Source organism: Oncorhynchus keta, chromosome 9 (genome assembly GCF_023373465.1).
Source record: "Oncorhynchus keta strain PuntledgeMale-10-30-2019 chromosome 9, Oket_V2, whole genome shotgun sequence".
Classification (NCBI taxonomy): Eukaryota; Metazoa; Chordata; class Actinopteri; order Salmoniformes; family Salmonidae; genus Oncorhynchus; species Oncorhynchus keta.
In genome coordinates, this window is record NC_068429.1 from 45,418,026 (window position 1) to 45,439,238 (window position 21,213).

The 21,213-nt window shown below is 43.7% G+C and overlaps 1 protein-coding gene and 1 long non-coding RNA gene across 3 annotated transcripts in view; one reads left to right on the plus strand and one right to left on the minus strand.

Moving 5' to 3' along the window:
• LOC118387934 (uncharacterized) overlaps positions 1-21,213 on the plus strand; it is a 30,598-nt gene that overhangs the window by 5,748 nt on the left and 3,637 nt on the right. Inside the window, exons 2-3 of the long non-coding RNA XR_004826470.2 lie at positions 15,568-15,798; positions 16,200-16,249. This is a non-coding gene — a long non-coding RNA (uncharacterized LOC118387934). The remainder of the gene's footprint in view (positions 1-15,567; positions 15,799-16,199; positions 16,250-21,213) is intronic.
• The window catches only part of LOC118387932 (inactive tyrosine-protein kinase PRAG1-like), a 35,647-nt gene continuing 14,925 nt past the window's right edge, over positions 492-21,213 (minus strand). For both annotated transcript variants that reach the window (XM_035776781.2, XM_035776782.2), the window contains exons 4-7: positions 15,599-15,765; positions 5,965-6,731; positions 3,364-3,645; positions 492-3,124 (exon numbers count right to left, since the gene is read on the minus strand). In XM_035776781.2, the coding sequence (XP_035632674.1) occupies positions 2,324-3,124; positions 3,364-3,645; positions 5,965-6,731; positions 15,599-15,765 (2,017 nt within the window). In that variant the 3' untranslated portion in view covers positions 492-2,323. The remainder of the gene's footprint in view (positions 3,125-3,363; positions 3,646-5,964; positions 6,732-15,598; positions 15,766-21,213) is intronic.

The following is a 21,213-nucleotide window of genomic DNA, read 5'->3' on the forward strand; positions in this document are numbered from 1 at the left end:
AGCCTCCTAGGTTTTGTATTGATGTCAATGTACCCGGAGGAGGACGGAAGCAAGCTGTCCTCCGGCTACACCATGGCCGCTACACTACAGAGTAGTGGAGTAGTAGAGGCTACTGTAGACCTTTTTGGCAGAATAGTGTTTTAATCAGTCATTTGGTGGCGTGTTTATATTTAGTATAGTTTTATTTCAAAAGGATAACTTTCTAAACATTTTACAATTGACATTTTTATGATATTCACTGAGGAGGATGGTCCTCCCCTTCCTCCTCTGAGGAGCTTCCACTGACTGCTTTGTACCACATTTGTACCATTTTGTACAAATGGGCTTTCACATTTTCCTTACAGCTCCCTGACTCAGGCATTCAAGCCTTTTTTTCTCTCCATTTCATTAGCAGCTAAGGTCTTACAAAGTACCAGGCCATAATCAGCAGCACACTCATATCCATTCACAGGTTCCACCCATTGATTCAAAACAGAAAGACTGAGACGGAGTATGGTGTGAATGTGTGAAAACATTTACAATTTATTAATAGATGCAGGTGAGGCTCACAAATTCTGTTAATAACTTGTTAGTCACCAGAGATGTGTAAATGTTCTCGTCCCATAATGATAACTGCAGTGGAATAGAACGGTAGTTGGACTGTTTCCTTTGCAGCCTCAGGCCATATTTCTCATTGGAGAAAAAGCTAAGTTAAAGTGTGTGTGGAAGCAGTCTGCTGCAGTGCACTGGCAAAGGAGAGGAGACACAGCAAGCACAACAGCAGAAGCATTAAAACATCAACCTCTAAAACAAACAGAGTAATAAAAAGGGAAAAACAATCACAGGTAGCTTCCCAAAATGGCACCCTATTCTCTAAATAGTGCACTACTTTGGACCAAAACTCTATATTGGCCCTAGTCAAAAGTAGTGCACCATGTAGGTAATATAGTGTTATTTTGGACGTAACCAAAAAAACAAAAAGGCATTCCAGTGACTAATACAGGTTAAACAATTGGATATCATAAATACTTTCACTATGGATCTTATCCATTGCAATTATTAAGACCTGCTTGAGTGGGGCACAACAGTTGATCTACAATCTCTGTATGTACAAGTTATATCTGTCTCCAGACTAGTCTGTGAAATTCCAGTTTCACATATCGAAGAGGGTGTATAGGGGGTTACGATTTACAATGAAGTTCTCAGTCACCGTAACACATGGAGAACTAAAGGCACTGTAACAATTTTACAATATCGAAAACAACAATTGTAGATGCTATTAAGGTAAGTATTGGCGTAAGTGGGGCCATAGCAGTGGTGGTTCTGGCCATCTTAACTAATGCAATACACACCGTATTGAGTGGCATTAGGCAGTACACATTTTGAATTGGTTCAGGTCAGGCTAGTTCCATTCAGTCAAAACAGCTTTGCCTTTAAAATGGCTGCCTCTCTAAAGACCAATACCCTTACTCCCCATATGGATTGACAAGGTGAGATGCAACATCATACCTTTACACTGAATGGTAAAGCAGCATTCTAGAACCTGTTGACTCCGTGTCAACACTTTTACTATATGTGCCATTGTAATATAGGCAAATGTAAATACTTGTGTGTGACCCTCTATTTACATTTTGTAATAAGCAAATAAAAGTTAAATAGCTGCACAGGCACAATCAAACATTTATGTCAAGACTTGCTGGAGTGGACAGGGATGAAATACCAGCGAGAGCTCTTACTATCTCAAAGGGCAATGGGTATCAAGAAGTCCTATTAATTAAGGACAACACAAGACCAGAACAGTTACAATGTCTTGGCTCGACTGTTGTTCATTAGTACTTTGCATTATAGTAAGTGTAAATCTTTGTCTGATTTGCTCCATTCTGTGCACGTCTCTTCTCACAGGGGCTGTGTTTGGGGTGGAGAGTGCAGAATGCTCAGTCTGGCCAGAGAGACCATTCCATGTTAGGCTGGTTCTGTCCATCCCTGGCCTGGCTGTGCTTTTGGACAATCTCCAGTGGTCTGCCTTAGTCCATACAGTAAACAAAACAGCAGTCTGTAAACTAGAACACATACAGTAGAAGCTGAATGGTCAGTCAGTGATGCCTTCCTTTCATGCATGTCGTTGTAAAGGAGGCAGGCAGGCAGGCAGCAGGTTCACATTGTATTTTCGTATATCCTCCGTGACAGATACAGGGAAACCCAAGGCATTGGTTCATTGTCTCTACACATTGTCCACAAACTCGTCCCAATCCTAAAACTATCCAATCTTTTCAGATCTCATGGAGTGCCTAGGGAGCTAGGGGTTGATTTGGGATTCAGACAGTTTGTCCAGTCAGTGTATCAGTCATTTGAGTGAGTAGAGCAGTTCAGCTGTATGACACAGGGACAGAGGGTGAGCGGCGCTGAAGTACTGACAACACAGCCAGTCCTCCAACTCTGCGTTCCTCTCCGGCTCCAGAGACCTCTCAGCAAACTTCATCATCAGCAGGGCTCTCTTCACGTCCAGCCAGTTGAGGAGGCCCTCGTGGCATGGCCCTTCTCCGGGGCCCAGCCTGTCTCGGTTCCCCCACCGCTGCTGCTCCATCAGGTCCCTCCGGGGGCCCCACAGTAGGCTCTGCAGCACCCGCTTGGCCTCCTGGATGTGGATGCGTTTCATTGGGTCTGGCTGGAGGAGCAGCCGGGTTAGTCTCTGGAGCCCAGTGGAGTAGAGGGAGACTGGAGGAATGGGGGGCAGGTCCTCACAGTTGTAGTCCTGTTCTTTCAGTTTTGGGCTCACCTCGAATGGGTTGGGCTGGTGGAGCAGCTCGTAGATCAGGATTCCCGTTTGGAACTCGTCGAATTTCCGGTACTGGGCGGCCGACACGATTTCCGGGGCCAGGCGGGCGTGGTCGCGTTTAATGCGGGGATCATTGGCAGCGGAATCCTCAGTGTTTCGCTGCTTGGCCTTGGCGAAGCTGGCGATGACCAGGCGGGGGAGGTGCTTCTGGTCGTAGGGGGCATTGGGGTTGGCCTGCAGGGGGCGACGGTGAGGGATCAGGAGAAGGTTCTCCAGACAGAGGTCGCGGTGTGTGACCCCGTGCTCCTTTAGGTGCTCCAGACCGTTGCACAGCTGCAGCAGGAGGAAGCAGACCCGCCGTTCGTACACCTAGATAAAAAACAATACATTTCAATAGTAGAGCGCTAATCATCAGAAATCACGAAGCTCTGTACATCAAAACTAGATTTTTTTTAAAGGCTGAAAGCTTAAAGCAGAAATGAAGAAAGCTACGAGTGTCCCAAATGGCACCATATTCCCTATATAGTGCACTACTTTTAACCAGGGGCCTAGGGTGCCATTTGAGACGCAGCCTAGTACTGTACAAGATACGCAGACAGACAACTGACCTCTGGCTGAGCCTGGTGGAAGGACGCCCACTCCTTCACGAAGTCTGCCGTACTCTGCTGTGGCACCTCCTGGGTGATAACCACTACGCGTTCCTTGTCCCCCTGTGTGGGGTTGGGCCCGAGGGGCAGTGAAGCCTCATCAGGAGGGAGCATGCTCTGGGGGACGCAGGCGATGAAGTGACCACAGTCCTGCTGGAGGTTGAAGTGGGGCGGGAGGGTTTGCTGGACAGACAAGCCGTAGAGGTGACCCTGCTTGGCTTCAGAGGTCTGGCTCTTACAAATCTGGAGGGAGAGGGAAACATACTGGTTATAGTTAGGTAGAGAATGGAGGAGGGGAGAGTCAACGCCATGATGTGGAGAGAATTAGGAAAATGTCTGCCTGGCACTTTCAGAGAACAGAGTGGTGGAGGAAAAGACTGCTTAAACCACAATGTGCATAGTGGGGAAAATACTTGAATTACATTGATAGACAAGAGTCAAAGCCCTGATGTGGACAGAATGTGGAAATACTTAAGTTATAATTGAAGCAGTTTTATAACTTGTATACTATCTCTGCATCCAGAATCAAATCTCGCCTGTGTGCTTGCACGCTACTTGTCTGTCACAAGAGACTTTGCAAGAGTCTTTCCCCTTATTGTACTACTTCAAGTAGAGACATTAACACATTCTCTACTTGCACTTGGTGAGATTTAGTATTCTCACTCGCTGTCACCAAGCTTTAAATCCTGCATTCATTCCGATCTTGTTTTCAAGCAGACAAACACTGGTACACTTATGGCAGCTATGATGAATGAGTTTCATCATGTACAATACGTGCAAAGCCAAACACTGTGTGTTGCATCCCACATTGCACCTTATTCGCTATATAGTGCACTACTTTTGACCAGAGTCCTATAGACCCTAGTCAAAAGTAGTGCACTATATTGGGAATAGGGTAAGCTCTGATATGACATAGGGTACTTCCCAAATTGCACCCAATTTCCATATATAGTGCAATACTTTTGACCAGGGCCCATAGGGAAATGTAGTGGACTATATAAGGAATAGGGTGTTATTTGGGACAGTCTGATGATTAATATGAAGGCTGGATTATTTAATACACTGTGTGTGTGTGTGTGTGTGTGTGTGTGTGTGTGTGTGTGTGTGTGTGTGTGTGTGTGTGTGTGTGTGTGTGTGTGTGTGTGTGTGTGAGAGAGAGGGGATCTTTGATATATGTGTGTGTGTGTGTGTACAGGCCTTGACAACAGGCGTGTGTATAACTGTAAATCCTGGCTGGCATGAAAAGATTAATGGACACAGAGACATTAGGAAAGACTATGCAGAGTCTCTGCAGCAAACCTCCCTTAACACACAGGGCCCTGCTCTGGATTTACACGTTGCTAATGACTTTGGGACAAAGGTCAGTGAGAATGAATGCAGAGCAGCACACCCTCCTCCCTCCTCGGCAGGCTCCAGTACATTCCCTGGAGGAACACTAGAATGGTGGGACCTTCCTTCTCTTCCCTCAGAGAACAAACCAAATCTGTCCCAAATGGCACCCTCCATCTCCTATATGGTCAAAAGTAGTGCACTACGTAGGGAATAACATGCCATTTGGTACATACACAAAGTGAAGGGGCTGTGGCTCCCTCTGATTCTCTAACCAGTCAAAAAGCTTGTTAAGGGGTCGGCCTACTTCATTGGACAGGTTTTATTGTTTAGCGAGCTCGTCTTTAACAAGGTAGGAAGATGACCTTGATTGATGAGTAGAACTTACACAGTCCAATCAGAGGAGTTTGAGGGCCTCCCGGGTGGCGCAGTAGTTAAGGGTGCTGTACTGCAGCGCCAGCTGTGCCACCAGAGACTCTGGGTTCGCGCCCAGGCTCTGTCGTAACCGGCCGCGACCGGGAGGCCCGTGGGGCGACGCACAATTGTCGTCCGGGTTAGGGAGGTTTTGGCCGATAGGGAAATCCTTGTCTCATCGCGCACCAGCGACTCCTGTGGCGGGCCGGGCGCAGTGCGCGCTACCAAGGTTGCCAGGTGCATGGTGTTTCCTCCGACACATTGGTGCGGCTGGCTTCCGGGTTGGATGGCACTGTGTTAAGAAGCAGTGCTGCTTGGTTGGGTTGTGCGACTTTCAACCTTCGCCTCTCCTGAGCACGTACGGGAGTTGTAGCGATCAGACAAGATAGTAGCTACTAAGAACCTTACAAAGAAGAACCTCTTCTCACGGTAATTATGTCTCTCACCCACACACACATCCTCGCCACATGCTTGTTTATAATTCCACACGTTCCCCCCCTCTAAATGTATTCTCAGCCTTGTTGTTTTGTCTTTCAGACTTATTATAAACATTAAACACCAGAGTCCTTGATCGCAAAAACATTTGATTATCAAGCACCACATGAGAGCCGTGGCCCCCAAAACAATCCCACTTTGAAACTCAAGAACACAGACAGACATATCTCCCTAGGGAAAGCGTTCTTCTGACCTAAAAGGGGCCTAGATAAAGGTTAACTAAGAAAGTTTGTATTCAGTTACCTTGACTGTGTGTGTGTGTGTGTAGTGTAAAACTTGAGAACACAGAGAGCTATGGAGATGAAAGGTATCTAAGGTTGTCACCTTGACAGCGTAGGAGTTAGATGGGTCGGAGGCGCAGGCAGCAGAGTAGTACACAGCATCGCCTGCATTACAGCTGGCTTTGTTACAGGTCAGTTTGAACAAAGACCAGTTGCTCTCATCGAAGCGCAGCGTGTTCTTCTGACTGCGGGTGAAGTGGTCCTCACATTTCAGAGCTAGGCGCCGCAACGACTCAGCGTACAGGCCTCCCAGCTTAGAGTAGATGCCCTCTCTACTGTCTATGTTACTGAGCAGGGTCTGCAGCTGCAGGCTAGAGCCGTGGCTGGGCCCGGAGGCTGAGAGGTGAGGGCCGCTGAGCTGGGGGGAGGAGGAGGAGGTGATGCTGCCCCTGCTGTGTCCTCCGAGTCGACCACGTACTTTCAGGGGTTCGTCCAGGGTCCGGGAGTGCAGGGGGCGACCCGGAGGGCCATGACAGCGCTCTAGGGATTCGGAGGAGTAAAGGGGACGGGGGTCGACAGGGGAGGATGGGAGGCTGGACAGGGATGGTACGTCTGGACGAGATGCGTTGCTCTCGGAACCACCGGTGAAGGGGAGGCGGGGGAAGGCCCAGAACAGGGGTTTCCCGGCTGCGCTGTCAGGGGCGGAGACAGTGCGGTTCACCATCTTCTTCTCGGGGAGAGGCGGTGGCTGCAGCTGGTTGGAAAGGTTGTTGCTAGGAAACGGGTCAGGGTGAGGAGACACTGGAGAGGAGTCCATGGGGCTTCTGGGAAATGGGGAGGCGCACGACAGACGAGGGGCATCATGGGAACCTGTAGAGAGCGAGAGAGAAGTCATCAGTATTCATGTTGACATTGGATATCACACAGAGACAGGCTACAGGCACAAGATAAAATATTACATTTGAAGCACATTTCCATTTTTTTACATACTGAATTTACTTAAACACTGGAGAACTACTAGTACCAGCAGCATCAACACTTCTCTGATCAAACAGTTGCCGAATCCATATACATATCATAAAAAACATTTGATCAAAACATCTCACACTAGAAAACAACTCTGAGCTGACTTCTCTGGTGTGTGTGTGTGTGTGTGTGTGTGTGTGTGTGTGTGTGTGTGTGTGTGTGTGTGTGTGTGTGTGTGTGTGTGTGTGTGTGTGTGTGTGTGTGTGTGTGTGTATGTAAGAACCCAGCTGAGCCATAAGGGAGACTGGGCATCTATCACACCACTATCAGATTGGGGGGGTTGGGTAGTGCATGTAGGCTTTTTGTCCCCCCACTTTTGATCTGAAATCACCAGCACCCAACTAACGTGTAATTTTTGCAGATTCTAAGTGTTTGCGCTAGTAATGTATCAATATTTGTCTATGAAATGACCAATGAACATATAGCACAACTTTGGATTTCACCCCTGTTTGAGGAAACACTGTAAATCAAATGATGCTTGATTGAACAAAAACATCTCTGTTTTGAGGTCTTTACTGAGTAAGCTTCTCTGCCTTAGACTCCAAATGGACTTGCTTTGGCAAAAAATTTTTAAATGCAGTGCTGCCTCTGAAAACCAAAAGGGTTTTTCTTATGGCTGTTCTTGTTATGAACATTAAATGAAAGAAACCGGTATTCAAGGAAAGCCTATTTGACCCCTTGACCTTTTCCACATTTTGTTATGTTACAGCCTTATTCTATTCCCCTCATCAATCTACACACAATACCCTACAATGACCAAGCTTAAACAGGTTTTTAGAGAAAAAATATCACATAAGTATTTTTACCCCAATTTGTAGGTACAGTCTTGCCCCATCACTGCAACCCCCAGACGGACTCGTAAGAGGCGAAGGTCAAGAGCCGTGCCATTTCACACAGAAACATTTCGTCTCGGAGTTGTGTTGTGTCTTTCCCTTTGCTGTCCAGAACAGACAAATCCTCAAACATCTTTGAAGCACCTTTCCCTGGCTTAGAAACAAAACCAGCCACTGCCGCATTTCACTGCTTTTTGACACAATACTCAGAAGCCAGCCCACCAATGTGTCTGAGGAAACACTGTACACCTGGCCTGAACCGTGTCAGTGTGCAGGATGCCCGGTGCCCGCCACAGGAGTCGCTGCACGCTTTAGAGCCTGATTGAACAAAAACATCTCTTAATCATGTCCCCCTCCGAAATGGCAAACCTTCTCCCCTAATCTGGATTTGGCTTTTTTGAACACTGGGCCTCGTTTTAATTCCTCTGCCTTTTGTAGCCTTTGCCCCATGGGTCTCCCGTCTCAGATTATACTCTTTCAGCGGAAGACCAGCTGTGAACAAATACTCCGAAATCTCCACCTTGTTTGAAACAGAGCCTGGATCTGAAAGTTAATTTTACTGAACCTGCTGTGCCAGGATCTGCTAGTGGCAAAAGATCTGCGGGCAGCATAGCACTGCAGTACAATGCCTTAGACCATCGCGCCACTCAGGAGGCCCTTGTTGAAGCACCTTTGGCAGTGATTACAGCCTCGAGTCTTCTTGGGTATGATGATACAAGCTTGGCACACCTGTATTTGGGGAGTTTCTCCCATTTGTTCTCTGCAGATCCTCTCAAGATCTGTCAGGTTGGATGGGGAGCGTTGCTGCACAGCTATTTTCAGGTCTCTCCAGAGATGTTCGAACGGGTTCAAGTCCGGGCTCTGGCTGGGCCACTAGAGGACATTCAGAGACTTGTCCTGAAGCCACTCCAGCGTTGTCTTGGCTGTGTGCTTAGGGTTATTATCCTGTTGAAAGGTGAACTTTCGCCCCAGTCTGAGGTCATGAACGCTCTGGAGCATGTTTTCATTTAGGAACTCTCTGTACTTTGCTCCGTTCATCTTTCCCTTGATCCTGACTAGTCTCCCAGCCCCTGCCGCTAAAAAACATCCCCACAGCATGATGCTACTACCACCACCATGTTTCACAGCGGGGATGGTGCCAGGTTTCAGGCCAAAGTGTTCAATCTTGGTTTCATCAGACCAGAGAATCTTGTTTCTCATGGTCTGAGAGTCCTTTAGGTGCCTTTTGGGAAACCAAGTGGGCTTTCATGTGTCTTTTACTGAGGAGTGGCTTCCGTGTGGCCACTCTACCATAAAAGCCTGATTGGTGGAGTGCTGCAGAGATGGTTGTCCTTCTACAAGGCTCTCTCATCTCCACAGAGGAACTCTGGAGCTCTGTCAGAGTGACCATCGGGTTCTTGGTCACCTCCCTGAACAAGGGCCTTCTCCCTTGATTGCTCAGTCTGCCTGGGTGGCCAGCTCTAGGGAGTCTTGGTGGTTCCAAACTTCTTCCATTTAAAAATGATGGAGGCAACTGCGTTCTTGGGGACCTTCAATGCTGCAGAAATGTTTTGGTACCCTTCCCCAGATCTGTGCCTCGACACAATCCTGTCTTGGAGCTCTACGGACAATTCCTGTTGTGTGTATATATATATATATATATTCTGAGTCTCATCTGTTAGCTTTTTTCTGTAAACAAAAACGTTTTTGCCTTCTCATTATGGAGTATTGTGTGCAGATTGAGTTTTTTATTTTTTATTAAATCAATTTTAGAATAAGACTAACGTAACAATGTGGAAAAGTTAAAGTGGTCTGAATACTTTCTGAATACACCGACTGTTCAAAGCAAAACTATCCAAACTATTGCTGATGGTGAACCTGAATAATCAAAATCAAATCGAACGCAAGCCTCGATCTGCAGGTAGGCTATAGCCAGATCAGAGTTGTGTCTCTAGTAGCTTAATTCTATTCTGGTAAAATACAATTTTCAACAGCGCATTTGATAACAATAAGCTTGAAAATGATATTGGTTGTCAATCAACTAATAAAGCCTAAAGCCATTTTACAAGCATTTGAATGCTGAAGGTGCCCCGCAGCTACAAGATCAGAAATAGAACTCTCGTCGGGCAGTGCGCGAAGCTGGGCACAGTGTGCAGTTTCACTTGGCTACTGATATTCCCTGGGGTTGTTCGGCGCGCAAAGGGACTATCAACGCATTTATAAGAGCGGTATTTTCAGAAGTTAGACAGAAAGTTATTTGAGAAGAAGAAAAAAAAAACTAGCCGACGATTCGTAACCTTTGAATTGATTTTCCGACTGATGCATGCTAGATCTGGATTGGGGTCCCGATCTTAAACATTTGAACTAGGAACCAATGTGTATTAGTGAATCGTTACATGCCCAGTATGAGCAATAGGGAGAGTGAGGAGAGCGACTAACTGCCGCTAGTAGTTACTGTTGAACTAGGAGCCTACCGCCTCAGGCGCCTGTATTGATTCTTATAATTGGAGCTTTGTGTCCTTGTGCCTCCCTCACCCAGAATGCTATAAATATATAGTACATTACCAATACAGCACATTACCCCTCACCCACAAACCTACAGTACATTAACCCTAACCCATATACCTATAGTACGTTTTCCATAAACATGCCGCACATTATCCATATGTAACAGATCGCATTCTGTTCCGCCCCGAGTGGGGATTAAACTAGCCATCTTCTGCCCAGCAACTCAAAGCCAACCATCTTAGCCAACAGAGCAAGCTACATTATCCCTCACCCATAGACCTAGAGGAAATTACCCGTCACCCATAAACCTACATTATCCACAACAGCATCGGCCTGGGTGACTTTGGCTAGCCGTACCCATCCTATCACTGTGCCGAAGTGTCTCTCCCTTGTAACGTCTAACATCTTAGTCACATTTCATCTATTCAAAGTTCCCTGAGAGGGTGTAGTGAGGGAGTTCAATATGATGGTCAACATGTCTGCTGTGCTATACCATTAGGAAATGGCCAATTAAAGAGTACAATATAAAGAATGTGAAACTCCACAGTCTAACCCAGAGAGATGGGTAAGTGTGTGCTTGTTGACAGTAAAGGCTGCTTCTCAAATGGCACCCTATTCTCTACAAAGTGCACTACTTTTGACCAGACCTTTGGGCTCTGGTCAAAAGTAGTGAACACTGTAGGAAATAGAGTCATAGAGTCACATTTTTAACACCGACTAAATGAGTGAGTTTCCAGAGCGGAAATCTAAAGGAAAGATGGCATGTCTGCATGGAGCAGCAAAAGCCCGTATTTTCCTCCTTATCAAAGTCCCATAATTATCTCTTCAAACACTTCCCAGGAAGTGAGGCAATTACATACTGTCTGGGAGTGTCCCAAATGGCACCATATTCCTTTTGAGTGCATTACTTTTGACAGGAGACCTGTGGTCATAAGTAGTGCACTACATAGAGAACAAGGTGCCATTTGGGTTGCATCCCCTGGGCTTATATGGAGAGACGAAGACGGTGACGCCAGACAAGAGTGATGGTGCGTCAGACCTCAGCCAGCAGTGTGCAGGGTTAGACACACGCACACACTCACATGCACTCAAACACACACACACACACACACTGATTCAATCTGTCTAGCTGGGAAAAGTATATTTCAAAACAAAGGCTGGTCACACAGACAGAGAGACAGGCACACACACAATTTGGAAGAGGACAGAGAAATGAACGCTGGACTTCTGCTACTATAACCTCATATCTGCCGTAGCCTTTTCCTCTTCTGATTGTTCTCTCAATCTCAACCTAGTTAGATTCCTTCTAGTAGAGCCATGTGACTACCACAAATGGAAAACAAGTGAAGACGTTTTTCCTAATCAGGTAACATGGCATAAAGGGCAAGATTTCCCCCAGGACCAACTCTGGGGCACAATTATTTTACATTACTGCAAGAGGCTGCAATTTTCTCCTTCCTTTGACACTCCGTTAATAAAAAACTAGACTACGGTACCTCCTCCAATAAGATGCGCTAGACCCTGTTCATTCACTCTCTACAGATGCAGGATCTTAAATGCAGGAAATGAAACATTTGTAGTGTAGTTGAGATTTCCACTTTGAAATTTCAGACTTGATTTTCCCTTACGAAAAACGTATCAACCCCTACAAAAATGTCCATTTAATTATAATCAGCATAATAATTCACATTTCCTTTTGTGGCAGGATTAATTTCCTGCTGTAGCAAACTGTAGCTCCTACGTCTGCACATGCACAGAGGATGCTGACCAATCACAAGCGAACTCTCTCACTCTCTGCATGGCTTGTGCATGCTGGCCAATCACAAGCGTCCCTGCTTAACTGCAGTTAGACTCTGGTGAGGAAAGAAAGGGCTTTACCTGTGTGTGTGTGTGTGTGTGTGTGTGTGTGTGTGTGCCAAAGAAGGGCACACCTTCAGTGGTATGGCAGTATTTTGGCTACAGGCAAACTGATGTCAACCAAATTGAAGTGTTGTGTAAAAAGTGCCTCAGAGTTGTGGCAACAACAAGAGACAACACGACAAATGTATTAAACCACTTGAAGAATAACCATCCCCTACTTTACAATGATTGCATGGTGGAAAAAAACCCATCTGACAGTAGGAAAGCCCCTCAGCCACAACCAGCCGCCGAAACAGGCATTGAGTACAGACATAGAAATCACAGAGGCTATCCCCTATCACATAGCTTAAAGAAATGTTCCTATTTACACAGTCAGCAAAGATGGCTTCAAGAATATGATGAACAAGCCAGACAGGAGATACAAGATTTCCATCTCGCACATATTTCTCCTAAGTCGCCATTCCCAACACTGTATAACAAAATGAAGGGAGAAGCTGAAACGTTGAATGTCGCGCTGAATGACTGGACCAAACTCCAATGTTTTGGACGGAGGCTGCACCTTGCAAATGGTGACCTATGTGTTACATGTTTTTGTTAAGGCACTTTTGTCTTATCATTTCAATTATAATAACGATTGAGTCTACTTATACATAAATACACAATCAGAAGCTTCCTATTCCATCTGTAGCCTATGATTACCTGAATAAATAATTAACTTACGTTAATTAACCTCTTCAACCTATGGGGGCGCTGTGTCATTATTGGATAAAAAGACGTGCCCGTTTTAAGCGCAATATTTTATCACGAAAAGATGCTCGACTATGCATGGAAAGACAACTCTGACGTCTCCAAAACTGCAAAGATATTATCTGTGCGTGCCCCAGAACTAATGCAACAGGCGAAACCAAGATGAAGTTTCATACAGGAAATGCCCCGGATTCTGAAGGCGCTGTGTTCCAATGTCTCCTTATATGGCTGTGAATGCGCCAGGAATGAGCCTGCGCTTTCTGTCTATTCCCCGAGGTGTCTGCAGCATTGTGACGTGTTTGTAGGCATATCATTGGAAGATTGACCATAAGAGACTACATTTACCTGGTGTCCCGTCCTGTGTGCGTAATCTGTTGGTCCATGCGTGTTCCATTTCTTCAGAATTGAAAGTAAACTGCCACGATGGATTTTATCGTCGATAGATATGTGAAAAACACCTTTAGGATTGATTCTAAACATTGTTTGCCATGTTTCTGTCGACATTACGAAGTTCATTTGGAAAAAAGTTAGCGTTTTAATGACTTATTATTTTTTCCTTACCCAAACGCGATGAACAAAACGGAGCGATTAGTCGACACAAATAATATTTTTTGTAAAAACGGAACATTTGCTATCTAACAGAGTCTCCTCATTGAAAACATCTGAAGTTCTTAAAAAGGTAAATGATTTTATTTGAATGCTTTTATGGTTTTTGTGGAAAATGTTGCATGCTGAATGCTAATGCTAAATCGTATGTTAGCCATCAATACTGTTACACAAATGCTTGTTTTGCAATGGTTGAGAAGCATATTTTGAAAATCTGAGATGACAGTGTTGTTAACAAAAGGCTAAGCTTGAGAGCATATAGATTCATTTCATTTCATTTGCGATTTTCATGAATAGTTAACGTTGCGTTATGGTAATGAGCTTGAGGCTGTTGTCACGATACCGGATCCGGCATGGCTCGACGCAAGAAGTTAAGAACTCATAATGGTAAAATAGAAATAAGGAACTCATTATGTTATTCATTAATTAATTAAATGCTTTGCTTATAGCATATTATTTAGATAATAAAAATGTGTTTTAATACAGTTGAAGTCGGAAGTTTACATACACCTCAGCCAAATTCATTTAAACTCAGTTTTTCACAATTCCTGACATTTAATCCTAGTAAAAAATCACTTTTTTAGTTCAGATAGGATCACCACTTTATTTTTAGATTGTGAAATGTCAGTATAATAGTATAGAGAATGATTTATTTGAGCTTTTATTTCTTTCATCACATTCCCAGTGGGTCAGAAGTTTACATACACTAAATTAGTATTTGGTAGCATTGCCTTTAAATAGTTTAACTTGGGTCAAATGTTTCGGGTAGCCTTCCACAAGCTTCCCACAATAAGTTGGGTGAATTTGTCCCATTCCTCCTGACAGAGCTGGTGTAACTGAGTCAGGTTTGTAGGCCTCCTTGCTCGCACATGCTTTTTCAGTTCTGCCCACACATTTTCTATGGGATTGAGGTCAGGGCTTTGTGATGGCCACTCCAATAACTTGACTTTGTTGTCCTTTTTAAAAAAAATTATTCAACCTTTATTTAACTAGGCAAGTCAGTTAAGAACAAATTCTTATTTTCAATGACGGCCTAGGAACAGTGGGTTAACTGCCTGTTCAGGGGCAGAACGACAGATTTGTACCTTGTCAGCTCGGGGGTTTGAACTTGCAACCTTCCGGTTACTAGTCCAACACTCTAACCACTAGGCTACCTTACACAGAACCCAAACCGGCTGCGCACGTGCGCCATCGTGCGCTATCGTGCATACATTTACTTTGTCCCCCTACACCAAATGCGATCACGACATGCAGGTTAAAATATCAAAACAAACTATGATCCAATGACATTCATTTGGGGACAGGTCGAAGAGCATTAAACATGTATGGCAATTTAGCTAGTTGCACTTGCTAGCTAATTTTTCCTATTCAGCTAGCTTGCTGTTATTAGTTCATTTGACCTGTAATATAAACATTGAGTTGTTATTTTACCTGAAATGCACAAGGTCCTTTACTCCGACAATTAATCCACACATAAAACAGTCACCCGAATCATTTCTAGTCTCCTCTCATCTTTGAACTTATATGGTGATTGGCATCTACACTTTCATAGTATTACCACGACAACCGGAAAAATAGTTTTTCTCCCATCTCCTCATTGGTTTATAGAAGCAGGTACCCATGTGCCATCTCCTCATTGGTTATACCCACGTGGGTGAATGAAAGACTGGAATTTTGTTTAAAGGCACAGTCAACTTAGTGTATGTACACTTCTGACCCACTGGAATTGTGATACAGTGAATTATAAGCGAAATAATCTGTCTGTAAACAATTGTTGGAAAAATTACTTGTGTCATGCACAAAGTAGATGTCCTAACTGTCTTGCCAAAACTATAGTTTGTTAACAAGAGAAATTTGTGGAGTGGTTGAAAAACGAGTTTTAATGACTCCAACCTAAGTGTATGTACATTTCCGACATCAACTGTATATAGGTGTAATAATTATATCTATTATCATATGTAGCCTATAACGATGTTGGAAAATATTTGTTTCATTTGGTTTTATATTTAGTTACCACAGTATGTATGTTTGAAAATCGCAACTCATAATCGCAATTGCAATATCTGGCCCCCCCAAAAAATCGCACAGCCTTGTGTGTAGCGCTCACTTAATTATTTTTGTTCTGCTCTTGTATCTCTTGTCTCTAGTTTTTGTGTCCCGGCGGGTGGCTGTACTTACCAGAATCAGAGAGGGCTCTGTTGGAACCTCCAGGCAGGCTGTCAATCGAGGCTGAAGGCAGGCTGCTGCTCCCCAGGCCACAGAGACTGTAGGACAGGCTCTCTACGGAGCCCTGCTGGCTACTCCGGTCCAGCTCCACACTGCTCTGACTCATCTTACCAGACACCCTGCAGAGAGAGGAACATAGAGACTGACTAACTGTGTGTGTATGTGTGTGTGTGTGTGTGTGTGTGTGGGGGGGGGGGGTTGTTTAGTGCCTTATCTCCATAACCAGGAAGTTAAATGAATAATAACAAAACAGCTTCCCACCATTTAAAAACAAATGAACATTCACTGTTATCATGTCTGATGCTTGCACTGCTTAAAAACAACTAACAAAATGTCTCTATTGCACCTCTCAACAATTACAGACAGTGTTCTCTATTCTTCCAACCAGTTAAAAAGAACACAGAATCTTAGTACTCCTGTCTAATTTCAGGAAACTGGTCGAGCGTGTGTTGTTTTTGTGCGTTGTGTTGTGTGCTGCTTCCCTGTCAGTTTTGCTTCAGGGAATGAGACGGTTGTTTACGATCTACTTTTGTTTCTCTTTCATCTTATCTAGATATCGCATCCTGTCTGGATGTGAATAAGACAGTATGGCCACTCCATTAGGTAACTTGCCTCAACTCGTCACAAGAACACAGAAAACAACAGTTAGATTATTCTCACTTTACTGGCTGACTGAGTGTTTGTTGTTGCTGTGTCTCTTTAAATAAATCATTTTCTAGCACACGATACTTAGAACCAAAACAATGCCAATTCATGAGAGACAATACAGACTGTGGTTTGCCGAATTGACCGTTCAACAATGCTGTTTTTGTAAATGTTTGCCCCTTTCCACCTCCTATCCCCATTTAATAATTTACCTGTTCTCCAAATCAACTGACAAAAGCTCTAATCTAAAACGATAGATAGAAAATCAATGATTGCGCCTATCTGATTAGATCTGAATGAAAAGGAGCTCCATCCTCCCGGGGTAGTTTTTCTGATCATGGGACGCAATTAGACTGAGTGAAAAAGCCGGCCACTGCTATTCAGTTGCTTCATTATAGCTGGTTAATGGGATAACAGAGCTGGAATTTAAATATATTTTTTGGGTGGGGGGGTTGTATAATTTGATTTATACAACATGCCTACCACTTTGAAAATGTTTTATTGTGAAACAAACAAGAAATAAGACAAAAAAACTGAAAACATGAGCGTACATAACTATTCACCGCCCCAAAGTCAATGCTTTATAGAGCCACCTTTTGCAGCAATTACAGCCGCAAGTCTCTTGGGGCATGTCTCTATAAGCTTGGCACATCTAGCCACTTGGATTTTTGTCCATTCTTCAAGGCAAAACTGCTCCAGCTCCTTCAAGTTGGATGGGTTCCGCTGGTGTACAGAAATATTTATGTCATACCACAGATTCTCAATTGGATTGAGGTCTGGGCTTTGACTAGGCCATTCCAAGACATTTAGATGTTTCCCCTTAAACCACTCGAGTGTTGCTTTCGCAGTATGCTTAGGATCATTGTCCTGCTGGAAGGTGAACCTCTGTCCCAGTCTCAAATCTCTGGAAGACTGAAACAGGTTTCCCCTCAAGAATTTCCCTGTATTTTGCTCCATTCATCATTCCTTCAATTCTGACCAGTTTCCCAGTCCCTGCCGATGAAAAACATCCCCACAGCATGATGCTGCCACCACGATGCTTCACTGTGGGGATGATGTTCTCGGGGTGATGAAAGAGGTTGAGTTTGCGCCAAACATAGGGCTTTTCTTGATGGCCAAAAAGCTCAATTTTAGTCTCATCCCACCAGAGTACTTTCTTCCATAGGTTTGGGGAGTCTCCCACATACCTTTTGGCGAACACCAAATGTGTTTGCTTATTTATTTCTTTAAGCAATTGCTGTTTTCTGGCCACTCTTCCGTAAAGCCCAGCTCCATTTTTTTTATAATGGATTTAATGGTGCTCCGTGGGATGTTCAAAGTTTCTGATATTTTTTTTATACCCAACCCTGATCTGTACTTCACCACAACGTTGCCCCTGACCTGTTTGGAGAGCTCCTTGGTCTTCATGGTGCCGCTTGCTTGGTAGTGCCCCTTGCTTAGTGGTGTTGCAGACTCTGGGGCCTTTCAGAACAGATGTATACTGAGATCATGTGACACTTAGATTGCACACAGGTGGACTTTATTGAACTAATTATGTGACTTCTGAAGGTAATTGGTTGCACCAGATCTTATTTAGGGGCTTCATAGAAAAGGGGGTGAATACATATACATGCACTTTTTTCCATTTAAAAAAAAGTTATTTTTAAAATTTCACTTCACCAATTTGGACACTTTTTAAAAATGTCCATTACATGAAATACAAATAAAAATCAATTTAAATAACAGGTTGTAATGCAACGAAATAGGAAAAACACCAAGGAGGATGAATACTTTTGCAAGGCACTGTATGATGATGGAAGACGGTGGAAATGTTGAGGTGGAGGTAAAAAGTAAAGGACAGAGTGTGTGTGTGTGTGTGTGAGAGTGTGGGGTGGGGGTGGGGGTGAGTGAGAGGTTGAGGTACTCTCTCTTAAGTTTCAAACTCTGAGATCATTTGTATCCTAAATATCAGATTTCCCTCATCAGATTTTCCCCCCAGCTACCATAGGAATGTAATAGTGTTAATTAGTGTCCTGAGTAAATGTAAAGACAACCTCCTCAGTGACAGTCAAGGATACATTACAGGGAAGGACCTTGAGCCTTTAAGAGAAGACATGCATGGACAGCCTCCTATCATTACGGTCTCATGAAAATGTCTTATAACTGGACATTTGTTCTGAATCGTAGGGACACTTAGGATGGGATCCAAACCAACTCAGATAAATGTCCTGTGCACTGCGATAAACTTTCAAAGGCAATTTCCCAGACATTTAAAGTTATCACGTTCCCGGTAAACACTGCTATTGTAGGCTCTAGCATGAAATCACCTCACCTTCATTGCAGTGTACAGGTAATCCATCTGTGTTTGTCTGGATCTCAGTACTTATAACTTCAACTAATATGTAGAAAGTAAACAACAGGGCTAAGAAGCCTTGTGGATCTGTTGACACTCATGATATCATTACATGCATGTGGTATTTTTAAAGAAGCATCAGGGTTGAGGGGAGGGATGAGTATATGGGGTTGAGGAGCGGGTGAGTTATGAGCGGTCAAGTTATAAGGGGACTACAGATGGCAGTGTTGAAAGATGAGCCTCACTTGCCTGTGGGTGATGTTGTGGTAGATTATGTTCTTCAGTACTGAGTCTAACTCTCTCCTCTCTTTCTCTGTTTCTCTGAGTCACCCAGCCCTCCTTTGAGTTACAAAAGAGAATAGCTGCCAAGTAGCGAGGTATCTTTAAAGTAGGCCGCAGCCTCCATCACTTCCCCTGCCTGATGGTCAGTGAACTGTGACTACGTTGTCAGATGATGGTTGGATAAAAAGGTTACCAAAACAATAACAATCTCTGAAACCTTGTTTATCATGGCATGGCTTCCATTAGCACTTCAGGCATGTGTCTTTCTGATAAATCACCAGTGTCTAAGGGGTTGAGTAATAGCCTACCTGGTGGCCAACCTGCCTATACTGTGCCCCTCCCCTCGCTCTCCGTCCCTCGCTAGCTCGCAATGAAAGATGTGTGTTTGTGTTCTTGGAAGTACGGCAACTAATCAGTCTCCTCCGTGATCTTGACACTCAGAAATGGGAGTTGACACCGGGTATTATTTTGGAGTCGACTCTCCACCACTACATCATCGTTGTTAATAGTTGGAAACATGGCAGAGAAAGGCAAGCGAGAGCAGCAAAGTCCTGTATGGTAATACTTTGAGAAGTTAACTGAGAAGGAAATGCAAACTCTGCAAGGTGGAATTGAGGTACAGTAATGGTAGTACAGTTGCAATGCAAGGATCAGAGACTTTCTTTCAATTTTTGCCTAAAATTACATACCCAAATCTAACTGCATGTAGCTCAGGACCTGAAGCAAGGATATGCATATTCTTGATACTATTTGAAAGGAAACACTTTGAAATTTGCGGAAATGTGAAACTAATGTATGAGAATATAACACATTAGATCTGGTGAAAGATAATAAAAAGAAAAATGTTTGTTTTTTTTGTATTTGTTTTCATCACCTTTGAAATGCAAGAGAAAGGCCAATATATGACTAAGGAATCTAGGCGCAATTTCATTTTTGGCCATTAGATGGCAGCACTGTATGTACAAAGCTTTAGACTGAGCCAATGAACCATTGCATTACTGTTCAATATGTTGTAGCAAGTCTGCCCAAATGTTTAACCACGTGAAAGGTACGCACCGTGAAACCCAAACATTTTGCCATTTAAACGTTAAGACATGTTTTTCATTTATCATATCCCTAACTTGAAACTCTAAAACTAGATAGAAAGTATGTATAATAATAAATAAATAAATAATAATAGACCTATATATTTCAAATAAGTGCCCTTTACCTGGCCCGCAATTGATTTTGAGGAACAAATCGGTGAAACAAAATCTCTGCGGCCCTTTGTTGAATTTTGAAATCCAGATGTGGCCCTCATCACAAAAAGTTTGCCCACCCCTGATCTAAACTATTATGTACTACATCTATACTATTACTATACAGTAACATATCTAAAAAATATATTTCTGTTCCAGCCCTGTCATTATGAATATTTCCATTTGAAAAATGGTGGAATAGGGAATCGAGGAGGACAGTTCTGGTTGAAATAGATTACTGCGAACACGATTTCTCTACACAGAGCCAGAGGGTGACCTTGGCAAGTAGCCTATTTAGCGATCGATACAGAGTGTTGGAGGATGATATGAGGACCATTGATGGGAGTCATGTGCTGCAATGAATAGCAATAGAGAAGCCCACTCTTATGATAATTCATCATAACATTATTATAGAGTACATTATATGTACATATAGGGTCCCTGAATGCATCCATGCGGGTCTTACTCAGAAAATACCATCCAGATCTATAACTGGCTCATTGCTGTTGGACAATATAGAGAAAACTGAGTGAATGTTATGATATGAAGTCAAGTGACAGCATCATCATTTTGTATGCTACCCTATCACCATAGCTGGCTGTGAAAATAGCATTCCTGTAGCCTTCTTCCAGCAACAGCACCGCAGCATCCGCAAGCTAGCCTGTTAATTAAACATGGTGTTAGGCTAGCGAGGTTATAAATACAACATTAACACAGCCTGATGAGGACTACCTGCTGTGAAGAGGCCACACACATACACCATACACCACACACACACAAGAGTAGCTGTAGCTGCTGTGATTGTAACTGGGAATGGGGATCCAAATAAACGAATAAGACACACACAACAGTTTGTATCAGTTCCAAGACGAAATGATCCCATCTATAATAAAGCACAGCAGCCAGTGACACACTGTGACACATACTTATAGCACTACAGACATAGAATGACTAGATTCTGTTTCAATGGCTGAACCGTTCATTTCTTTTTTAAGCATTTAGCAGACACTTCCTATCTAGAGCGACTCACTTGAAGTAAGTGTGGAAGAGTTCACACAACTCCAGGACCA